The 12,021-nt window shown below is 34.7% G+C and overlaps 2 protein-coding genes across 2 annotated transcripts; both read right to left on the reverse strand.

The window, feature by feature from the left end:
* Positions 1 to 335: 335 nt before the first annotated feature.
* On the reverse strand, positions 336 to 3,621 carry LOC105958745 (triacylglycerol lipase OBL1). Its single transcript, XM_088813107.1, has 5 exons — positions 3,250 to 3,621; positions 1,864 to 2,057; positions 1,705 to 1,738; positions 807 to 1,414; positions 336 to 728 (listed from the first exon to the last, which is right to left on the reverse strand). The coding sequence occupies exons 1-5, from the start codon at positions 3,560 to 3,562 to the stop codon at positions 462 to 464; spliced, it is 1,416 nt and encodes a 471-aa protein (XP_088669233.1). The 5' UTR covers positions 3,563 to 3,621; the 3' UTR covers positions 336 to 461.
* A 4,809-nt stretch (positions 3,622 to 8,430) lies between these two features.
* LOC105959222 (transcription factor HEC2) lies at positions 8,431 to 9,802 on the reverse strand. The gene has a single exon (XM_012983277.2). The coding sequence runs from the start codon at positions 9,604 to 9,606 to the stop codon at positions 8,824 to 8,826; it is 783 nt and encodes a 260-aa protein (XP_012838731.2). The 5' UTR covers positions 9,607 to 9,802; the 3' UTR covers positions 8,431 to 8,823.
* Positions 9,803 to 12,021: the final 2,219 nt, after the last annotated feature.

Consider the following 12,021-nt stretch of genomic DNA (forward strand, 5'->3'; position numbering starts at 1 on the left):
ATCTAGAAAAAAAAGAATGTTCGTTCGGATGAGCAAATATCGTAACGGGAAGCTCTGAAAATGGAGTAGATTGAGTTTAGCAGCAGGATAATCTTGGGAAAAATCTCGACCGTGGTTTATGGAATTAATTCAGGTAGTGAAAATGATATCCTGGAGTGGTTGTATTTTGTAAGTATGTACATCAATTCGATGACCCTGTGTGAAAGAAACGAGATCCGTCTGTGGATTAACTCACTGAGTTAGTCCTAATTTCCTCTACATTGCAATAATATCAGTCCGTTCGTTTTCAGATGAGTTTACTCAGTGCACATAGATGCACACAACACAGTAAGACGAAAAAAAAGAAAAAAATATATATAATAATAAAGTTCAAACAACGACAACTCTCGATTTATTCGATACTAAATAGTTACGGAACTAATTTTCAATAGTTCAGCATCATCGTACAATATGATTTGCAATCAGATTTGTTTGCGATTTTTATTTGGAGGAGAAATAAATTTCCCGAGTCTGGTGAGATTAACATAATCCATAGTCAAATGTTCAGTTAAGCCCGGGACAGTTAAACCTGTTATCCTCAATATTTTCATCAACCAACCTTCTCTATAATCCCTGCCCCGTGTCCAAGGTATAATGAAACTTCTAATCAGCTCGTAAACCGCGATTAAGATCTTCGGTAGAAGATAAAACAATGAGAAATAATTCTTGTTTGGTTCCTCCTCCAGAGCCTGTTCATTTTGTCTAATTTCTTTTAATAATAATGATCATTAATCTCTTAATAAATTAACCGTTTTAATTACGATTACCTGGCCTTTGTAGCAGCTGTTGAAGTACAGACACGGCCCAAAGTGCTTGTACAAGAAGTACTTATCATCGTACGGCAACCTCGGCACCATGTCATTCGTATAAACGTATCTGAAATAGTTGACACGGTATTTCGACATTTTTCCCTTCATCCACTCCCCGTATTGCTCGTTCCCCACCCGTGGCTGCCCGAAAGTGTAGACTCCCTCCAAATGGTTAAGTAGCGTATCCTCTTCGTGGAAAAACAGAATGGTGACGAATAGAATTGCTAATGCCCCACCGAGGCTGTGCCCCGTCACCATGAATTTCGCGTCCCCGTTTTCTTTGATTAGGGTTTTCAGTTTCTGCCGGATTTCGTAGTAGGCGAATGTTTTGCCAGCGGCGGCTGGGAGTTCCTTGGGCCAGCCGGTGGAGCTCTGCAGGCCAAGGGCTTTCATGAAGCCGCCGTGGATTTTTCCGACGCCATCAAACTCGTACCACGAAATGTCCACGTCAGCTCGCCATGCGCCGGCGTCGAACGGCTCTGTTCCTCGGAATGCTACCACGATTAGGTTGGGTTCTGCCGTTTTGTCTTCGATCATAATCGCAGTCGTGTTTATTTTCAGGTGATCTGCAATTATGCAGTATGAAACTATTTTCACTCTTTTATATCAATTTAATTCCTCCATATATATATTTTCAAATTTTAAAAAATATTGAAAAATAATAATATCTCTATAAAGAAAATCAAAATTTCTCTTTCCTATTGTCGCTAGCAAAACTAGGATTATAAGTTCTCGGTGGCCGATAATGTTAATTATATACGATTTTTTTCAAATTTTAATACAAAAATAGGGAATCAAGAATTGTTAGAGGGGCCATAACCCCCTCTAGCCCTATGCTGGCTCTACCACTGCTTACTGTTCCAGAAGTCGTAGAAATCAAGGAATTGCATCTGTATCAAATAGATCAAAATATATAAGAGATAATTAGATTAAAAGTAATTAATTAAAAAAAAAAAAAAGAGTATGTTCACCCGTAAAAGAGAATAAATTTTTTTTGATGAAATATGTAATATACCTTCCAATGATTTGTAACAACATTTTGAATAAATGATTGATTCTCATAGGATAATTTGGAAGCCATAATAGCAAGGGATGCACTATATTTGGTGCTGCCACGTGTAATGCTTTTGTCCAATTCAATTCTCTTGTCTATACTTCCAACAAATGACGTGAATTTCGCCGATGTTCTGTCTGGTCTCACCAGCTTCCCTAATAATTCATTATTTCTCCAATTATATTAGTTAATCCTCACAAGAATTGCATTAAGAAAAAAATAATATGATATATTTACCAAAAATCACTTAATTCCTTCATTTATAATATAACATGCATGCATGCATAAAAAGTGTTGTATACTATATATCTCCTTGAGTTTAATGGAATTCATAGATATATATATATATATATATATATATATATATATATATATATATATATATATATATATATATATATATATATATATATAACCTGTGAGAAGATTGATGGGCAGGCGAAATAAGCCACCGTTTGCCGGCGGATAATTAAGCAAGAGCTCCACCAGAGCCAAAGGCTTTGTAAATAAAATTAGGATTTTTTGTAGCAGCAAAGAAACAAAAATAATCCATCTTTGGTGAAAAACAGTAATATTAAATCCACCTTGTCTGCGCGTCGGAAAATTTGTTACTCTCTAAATTACTCGAAGATAATATTCGAAAGAAATCGAAGAAACTGGCTTCTACGGGTTCAAGCAAGAGATAGTTCTCAGTAATATTAACTCCTCCACTTTGTCTGCGAGTTTCGCAAAAATTCTTACTATCTGAATTGTTCGAACATAAGACCCGAAAGAAATCGAAGAAACTGGCTTCTTTGGGTTTAAGCAAGAGATAGTTCTCAGAAAATGCTTGTTCATCACCAACACCCATGGCTGTTGTTATGTTGCTTGAAAGCAATGGAAAAAGAAGTACTGATGAGTTTATAAATTTGCATCAGAAGCTAGCTACTTTTTATAGGGTTTTTTTTTCTCGAGAAATTGACTAGACACCAGTTATTCTGTACTTATATAGATGGGTGCCCCTCTCTCTCTCCCACTCATTCTCTCTTCCTCTCTTCTTTCTCTCTCTCTCCATGCCTTGCTACTCTCTCTCTCTCTCTCTCTCTCTCTCTCATCGTATAACATAAATTACAGCAAAAAAAAAAAAGAAAGGTAGACAAAAAATTAAATGATGAGCTGGAATTAAAAAAAGTAAAGGAAATCTGTACTAATTTATGAATATGATATATTAAATAAAAATCGCTTAATTAGTTGCTTCATTTAAAATATAACATCCATGCATAAAAAGTATTGCATATTATATATCAGCTTATATAATAAATTAAAAACCATGAGTTTAATGGAATTCATGCATATATATAAAATTACCTGTGACAAGATTGATGAGCAGGCGAAAGAAGCCGCCGTTTGCCGACGGATAATTCAGCAAGAGCTCCACCAGATTCCCCACTGCCGCCAAAGGCTTCGTGAATAAAAATAGTATTTTCTGTAGCAACACCGACAAGAAAACGATCCATCTATGGCGAAAACCGGTAATAACTCCACCTTGTCCGCCAGTATTGCAAAATTCCTTACTCTCTAAATTACTCGAAAATAAGATTCGAAAGAAATCGAAAAAACTGGCTTCTTCGGGTTTAATCAAAAGATAGTTCTCACAGAATGCTTCATCATCACCAGCCATAGCTAGCTGTTGCTTGAAAGCAATGGAAAAAGAAGTACTGATAATTAGTTACATTTCCATCAGAAGCTAGCTACTTCTTATAGGGTTTTTTTTTTAACAGGGAATTGCACAAAAGCCCCTGTGTGATATTTTGCATTGCTAAGAAACCCTTATTCTTATCTTTATTAGCTAGATTTCCGCCTTGTGATTTCATTATGCATGGGGATGGAAATTTGAACTTAATTTCGGATTTCCCCCATATTTCGATTCGAAATTTTCAATTTTGGAACAATAAATTTTATCCTTATTTCCGAAATTTCCAACTTCATCCATAGTTGGTATATGTATGGAATTCGATTTAAATTTCAAATAATAATTATAATAAATCCAAAATTTTGAACATAATTTTGGATTTCCGCCATATATCGATTCTGAAATTTTCAATATTGGAACTAAAAATTCTGTATTTAGCCGATTCTGAAACAATTTATTTTCACTTCAATATTCCAAACTATCATAGGGGTTTTATGTCAATAAAATTAATTATATGATGAATTTTTTGACAATTAATTTGAACAAGTATAGGGGTTCATGCCGGATAAAAAAAAATTATGTTGCAGGGCCGATTTAGTTACCGCTGAAAATTTTGGATTAGAATAATAAAGCAGTAAGTGATTACAAAATTAAGTCTGTATACCATATTTAGTTATTGCGTAAGTGGCCCTTGTGATATTATTAATTGTTACATCAAGAGGATTAATTTAAATTGAACTTCTTCCCCCCACTTTTGTTGATACAAATACTAAGGAGGAGCATTCAGTATTTACTTTTTTAGGTCTCTTTTCCTGTATTGCACTACAACCAACTACTACAGTGGGGCTAGGGGCGGTGGGCGCAAAGTAGTTGTCTTTCAAAAAAAATTAGTGTGTTTACGTATCGAATAATTAAGTACGGACTAATGGTTGAAATAAGTGAGCTTGAGTCAGTTGATTAAAGTTCGAAACCCCTTACCAACGTCTTCTTCTATGTTTTACATCTCTCGTATGGTTTGCAAGCTATTATACGAGAGTGTAGGTTTACTCAGTGCATCTATATAATTTACTGCAGGTTCTTTCATTACCAAAAGTCCGAAATGGTTTGCAAACTATTATATAATAGTGTAAGTTTACTCACTGCACCTATATAGTTGGGTTGCGGGTTCCTGTATTGCCGAAATGGTTTACGAGCTATTTATATAATAGTGTAATTTTGCCGAGAACATCTATAAGCCCGACTGCAGGTTCCTAAAAAAAATATGGATTTTATTTATTGAATAAAAATGAAGTGGGTCTCTTATTTGGTACATGACGTTAAATATAGCATTCTCAGGCCCACCTGAATTCCAAAAGTTGGGCTGGGTTTGTTAAATTTATCACCTACATGTAGAATGAGAGTATTTTGAGCCCAATGGGCTTGATTATGCATTATAAGTTATGTCATTAATTTAATTAATAATAAATGTCTTTGAAAAAAAAAAAGTGGTAGGCCAAATGAAAAAAGAAATATCATACAGGTGGACGAATATGGTGCAAAAAACAATCCAACATTGAATAATAATGCCTCATAAATTCAAGAAATAGGTGGACAAGGTTTTCTTAAAAAAAAATTGAGAAAAATGTTTGCAATGGAATCGAAATTCAATTAACCTTGCACAAAGGGACAAGGGAGCAATAATTTATGGTTTAGTATTTGTCTTTTTCCATGGTGAAAATGGTCCCACTAAATTGAACAATCATATCTAACCAACCATAAAACTTAAATTCTATATCTACTATATTATTTTAATGCGTTCAAGGTGAGGTCTTATCAATCGATTTTAAATTAATTTTCCACCATTATCATTTACCTATATATGTATGATACATTGTTACAGAATTATCATAATCGTGCAAACCCTAAATACGTTTAATTAATTTGTATGTATGAAGAACAGCAAATAAAAATAGAATAAAGAACACAAAATTTGACGTGCTTTGACCAAGAACAAGGCCTACATCTATCGGTAAAGGGTGCAATGTTTACGTTTAATTATTTGTATGATCTTCTCTCTAGTGTATCTCACGTTTTTGTTCTACAACTTTTCTATTATCTCTGTTGTTTTTCTCGTGTTTTCTTCTCTCTTGACCTCGTATTTTCCGATCTGCATCCCACTGGCTCCAAATCGTAACAAATAGCTCCGTCTGTATCGACCAGTGGCCCACGGGGACAATATCATACTAATGTAGAGATGTGTCGTCAAGATCGAAACACAAAGTATATGTATGTTTTTGAGACAGTTTCTTTTAGACATGCATGTACCAAGTATCCACATAAATTCGAACACACCAAACTTCACAGATCAATGACAAGTGTATGCATACATACACACACGTATATTTATATATATTCATGTATATATATAGGTCAAAGTATTATCATCATGTAGCTCACGGAATATATATATATATATATATATATATATATATATATATATATATATATATATATATAAATAAATAAATAATCCTTGAGAAAGTGGTGGACAAATGAAGAGTGTTGTTACATACAGTGTATTTGGGAGAGAAAATTAAAGTTCAATCCCCCCATCAATTTCTTGCAAATTTATTTATTTAATTTGAAAGAGTCTCCAAATGTAAATGTAACAAAATGCTGGGACCTCACTGGATTTTCCCACATGGGTTTCTCCCTCTTCAATTGTTTGACCATTATTTCTATTTTTTTATTTGATTTTTAAAAATCTTTATTTATTTTGTGTCAAAATGGTCCTAGATTTTATTTGATTGAGTTTGAGATTTGGATGATGTAATCGATTACTTTTAGTGAAGCATGATCTATGTGACACAAATTGTAGAAAATATTCAATACTTCAAAATCTGTCTCATCTTTTATTTTAGGGTAAATTACACCCACACCCCTGAGGTATGCTTAAATAACTTTAAGGTCCCTGTGGTATCGATAATTACACTCACCCCCTGAAACGTAATTAGAAACTCTAACGGGATAATGCGTTGGATACATTATTCCGATGGGGTTCTAATGGACTATTACTTTTAGCTAGTGGTAGAGATAACATAGAGTTATGGGGAGTTATGGGGTGACATGGCTCCCCCAATATTTCTTAAATCACCCATAACTCTTTGTTGTCTCCACCACTTCCTGAAACCAATAGTCCGTTAGAACTCTATCGTAATAACGTATCCAATGTATTATCCCATTAGAGTTTATAACTACGTTCCAAGGGGGTCAGTGTAATTATTGATACCACAGGGACCTTAAAGTTATTTAAACATACCTCAGGGGTGTGGGTGTAATTTACCCTTTATTTTATACAATTAGTAGTAACGGTGTGTAAATTGTAACTAATTGTTACATGACAATCCTTTTAAAGCATCTCAATTGCTTCAAGCATTTGCTATTTATTATTTTAATATCTAAACAATTAAATCCCAATTTCCTAAATCTTGATTTTTATCGATTAATGTTGTAGAAACAAAAATGAATAAATAAATAAATAATTTATTAATTAATAAGTAGCCTAGAGAAGAAAAAACTGACGCCGCACTGGTTTTATTTAAAGTTCAGACTGTGAATAAATCATACTGAGGTCAGGTTTAGTTCGATATCTATTGGTGGGTTAAATTGCTTCAAACTTCAAAAAAATGTGCCAAGTCCCAAAGCAGTAGTATTAAATAGTTATTACAATTATGAGCTATTAATTATATATATTCCATTACAACAATAATCTCTAAATAATCACGTCTATTAAAACTACGTTTAGTCACTTTCTACAATATTTTTCTATAATTTATGGCTATTTATCCATTTTCTTAATGTATATGCAAAACCAGTTTGAAGAGAAATTATAATTTGTTAGAGTAATTTTATTTAATTTGGAACTATTTTTCATAAAATTGATTTACCAGTAAAAGTGAAAAGAAAAGATTTACGGAAAGAGGTTGACATAGACTGACACGTGGGATTGGGAATGAGCACGTAGGTAATGTTCACGTGGCAGTGCAGTGGTATTACTATTATATTAAATAAATATTACTCCAGTACGTATTATGATGTATTAAAACACCACCGCACAGTGTCAGAAGTTCACGTGGATTTCTCGTGCCTTGGCGTATCATGATTATGCCCTTTTATGATTTTATCCTTTGCCTTTTGTTTGCACACTCTTTAATTTTGATTTTGGCGTATGATCTCGCAACTAAATTTCTATAATTAGGCATCCATTGGACCAATAATATTTTTTTTCATTAAATAAATATTTATATTCAGAAGAGTATTAATAATTTAATATAATGATGCATTCATTGCATTTTATATTAATGATAAGGGAGAATTTGGAAAAAAAAAAACTAATTAATAATGAAGTGGGATATTTGTAATTTTGTATGATAGAAATAGAAGTGACAACATTATATTGAAAATAAAAAAAATATCTTGTTTAAGATTCGTAATCCGATCCAGAACCATCCTACTCTAGAAATTCACCATTTAACTTATCTAAACCCGTCTTAAAACGGTCGATTCCGGATCTAAGACCCGGCAAACTCGTACTCGTTACCTTCCCTAAAAGAGAGTGAACAATGAACATATACAAATCAACCGGACCTACAAGTTACCAGTTTAAGGAGCATGTGTTTGCTAGTTGACCCTTTTTGGTGCAATGAAAATGCCTCAAATCCAATTTTCCAATGGTCCCAATTTCCAATCGCTTTCTTTAATTAATTAATTAATTTATTTTATTTTCTTGCTTCTTCTCTCTCTAGATTTTCTCTCTTTCTTTTGCAAACATGACAACAAAAGTTGCTGTGGGGGAATGGGGATAGTTTGCACATGGGGTTTTAATTAATCCAAGCATAATAATCAGTGTTGATTCTACTTAAAGATATACCCAGCACTGAAAACCATTTTGTTTGACCTAATTAATTATACTTAATACTCCATTTGTTAATTAACTGAAAGATTTTGCGGCTGCCTCAAAATATTTATTTAATCACATCGATTTCCAACGTTTTACTATTACTCCACATAATTAGGGCATTCATAATTAAGTTGATAACGAAAATATATAGCCCACTTTCTTTAATTACAAAACAAACCCCACAATTAATCCCTTAATCAAAGCGCGAAAGGCCTCTTAATTTTTCACTAAACAAAGTCAATTAACCATCTCCCTCTCTCTATCAGCTGCATGCCTTAAACAATAATTAATTAAGTAATTAATTAATTAATTATTCAAGCATCTGCACATTAGGAGGGGAAGAGTGATGATATCCCTTCATATTATTCATACCCGCCGGAAAATAGTTCCCACTCAACATCGGCACCGGGAATCCAATTCCGTCCGGCGCCGCCGCCGCCGACGGACGATTCGCCGACACCCTCTCGAGCGACTGAACCTGGTTTTTCAAGAACTTGACGTAATGAATGGCCTCGTCGAGCATGGATGCCGTGTCCATCTTGGTCCCGCCGGGGACCAGTCTCTGAAGAATCCGAATCCGCTCGCTGATCCTTTCGCGGCGGTGGCGCGCCGCCACGCTCTGGGGGTCGGTCGATATCTTCACGTTCCTCCTCTTCGGCGGCTTCACCGATTCCGGGTCGATGTGGATCGGCTGCATTGCCGCTATCCGAAAAATCATCTCCCGCATCGCCGCCATATTCGAGTGCCGCTTCTGTGCCGCCGCTGCTCCGCCGCCGGTACCGGAGTGGTCATCGTAATATTCGTCAGTTTGCCATCTTCCGCCGCTGGTATTGGGGAGTGGATGCTGCAGGAACGACGGCGGCTCGTGATGAACCCCGCCGGCAAATGATATGGTTGAAGAAGGGTGGTGGTTCACGAATGTCGGATTTTGAAGAACGGTGTTATAATTATTGTTAAACTCATCCATAAGAGGAATATTGTGATGATGATCGTAAGTGGCGGTGGCGGAGAAATCTGGAAGCTTATCCATCTGCATCAACATCATTTCCATCTGATCTTCAGCAGCAGATTTCATGAATTCAATATCATCCATATTGAAAATAACTTTATATATATATATATATATATATGTGTGTGTGTATGTATATATATGTATGATGAAGAAAAAGAGAGAAAAAGGTGAAAACGAAGAAAGAGTAGTGAGAGAGAGGAATGGGTAAGTTAAGAAGAAGAGTTTTATGCAGTGTGGTAAGATTGAGAAGAAGAAAAATATAATGAATTGAAGTTACAATAAAATAGTGAATTTCGGGAACTGCAGTCTAATTGAACCACCACTCACGCAGGTTGTAAACTATATATATATATATGGGTCTATTAGATATAACCCCTTAAACATTCAAATAATAGGGGTAGATCCAAATTTAAATTTGTCATTTTGATAAAAACCCAAACTTTTCTAAATTACATAATTACCCTCAATCAAATCCCACAAATCCCGTTACTTTACCTTTTGAAATAATATCAAATCCCTCTCTATTTTCCCGTTAAAACACTATCCCCACAAAACCACTATCAAAATCTGCAAAACGTCCCATAGAAAACCAGAAATTTATACACCGGCGATTGACGATTTTCTGCACTCCGAAATCCCTCCCTATTTTCCCGCCGGGCTCGCCGCTTCCACCTCCGACCGCCGCCACCTCCGTCACCGTTGTCGCCGGTGGCCAACGACGATAACAACGATATTGGCCATAAGCAACACCTCCACCATCGCCTAGTCCTCCACCACCACCACATCCGACCACCTCCACCTCCAAGACCGCCAAAAACGACCAAGACCTCCGCCGCTCCCGCATCCAAGGTCGTAACAATCAATTTAGGAGTGATATCGTCTTTCGCCGCCGTCGCCGTCGTCGTCACTGCTCCAATCTAGGGTTACTCAAATCTAGGATTACTCAAATCTAGGGTTTTGATAATTTTTCGGCCCATAGTTGATTAACGAGATGCATAGTCGAATTACATCTGTATTAATATACTATCCCATATCATTTAATAGACTATCCCACTAGTATAATTTTACTATGGATCTCGTTAATCGACTATGGGCCGAAAAATCATCAAAACCCTAGATTTGAGAAGTGACGGCGGCGGATTTGTGTTTTAAAATTAATAGACTATCTCATATCTTTTAATAGACTATCCCATGTATCTAATTCGACTATGGGTTTAGTTAATTGACTATTGGAAAAATAATAATATATATGGAAACTGAATAATATGTTTGTTTGAAATACTAATCAATTAGGGTAATTTTCCTTATTATATGAAAACGATTAGGGTAAATAATAATATATATGAAAAAATAATAATATATATGGAAACTGAATAATATGTTTGTTTGAAATACTAATCAATTAGGGTAATTTTCCTTATATCGTGTAATAGACTATCTTATTGATCTAATTCGACTATGGATCTCGTTAATCGACTATAGATCCCGTATTATTCAACCACATAGTATATTAATAATTTCAATATAGTACATTAATCTGCTATGATAGTATATTACGGTTATAGTAGTGATATGAAATTGTGTTACAAACAATATACCACTGAAATGACAAGAACATTGAGAACAACAACAACGTAAAGTATTCCAACATAACCAATAAAATAGAACATTAATAATCTCATAATTTCAATCTAGGGTTTTGATAAAATACATAAAACACATCATAACACAATCAAACCAATATGTCGAGTTAAAAAACTCTAGTACATTAATAATATCATAATAGTATAATAAAATGATAATGGTAGTATCATGCGGTATTCATAATAGTATACTACTGTATTACAACGGTTTAACACTTAACCGAAGTTACCGAGCCAATACATCGTAAACACCTCTTTATAGCAACCAACCCACCAAACCTCAACAAAATCCGTACGAAATTCGCCATCGAAAAAACCTAAAATCATGAAACAAAATAAAAAATGCAGAATACTAAAAAATGATTAAATAGACTGCAAATACATTTGAATGACAATACATTAATATCATCAAAAATAAACTTAAAATGCAAAATCCATACGCTAAATTAAAAAAGACTACGAACTATATTTTAATGTACTACCCAACACACTTAAATCGACTGTTATAAACAAATAAACCAACTATCGATCGGGATAAAAAACATGAACTCGACCACAGCGGACAATTATTCCGATTATTGCATAAACCAACTACGAAGCTCATATAAAACAACTCTGGTCCGATCTGCGTGAACCATCCTCTTCTAACTCTGTCAATCCTTTTCCAAACAAACATCATCATCTTCTAACGGACAACGATGAACGCTTAAATCCGAACCTATTTCCACGCCGGTGAAAAAACGATGGAAAACGATGAAAAACGATGAAACGCTGGATAAATTCTTCAAAACCGGTTCAAATCCGAACCCGATTGAAAACGATGAAAACGATGGAAAAAGATAAAAAACGATGA

The sequence above is a fragment of the Erythranthe guttata genome, chromosome 14, assembly GCF_056151865.1.
Source record: "Erythranthe guttata isolate IM_541 chromosome 14, IM_541, whole genome shotgun sequence".
Classification (NCBI taxonomy): domain Eukaryota; kingdom Viridiplantae; phylum Streptophyta; class Magnoliopsida; order Lamiales; family Phrymaceae; genus Erythranthe; species Erythranthe guttata.

Bases quoted from the DNA above. Each gene is read 5' to 3' on its own strand.
- LOC105958745 (XM_088813107.1), bottom strand. From the start codon at position 3,562: ATGGCTGGTGATGATGAAGCATTCTGTGAGAACTATCTTTTGATTAAA. The intron at 1,739-1,863 runs GTATATTACATA...TATTTGATACAG, and splicing joins TTGTTACAAATCATTGGAAG to ATGCAATTCCTTGATTTCTA. The intron at 1,415-1,704 runs GTAAGCAGTGGT...GCATAATTGCAG, and splicing joins TTTCTACGACTTCTGGAACA to ATCACCTGAAAATAAACACG.
- LOC105959222 (XM_012983277.2), bottom strand. From the start codon at position 9,606: ATGGATGATATTGAATTCATGAAATCTGCTGCTGAAGATCAGATGGAA.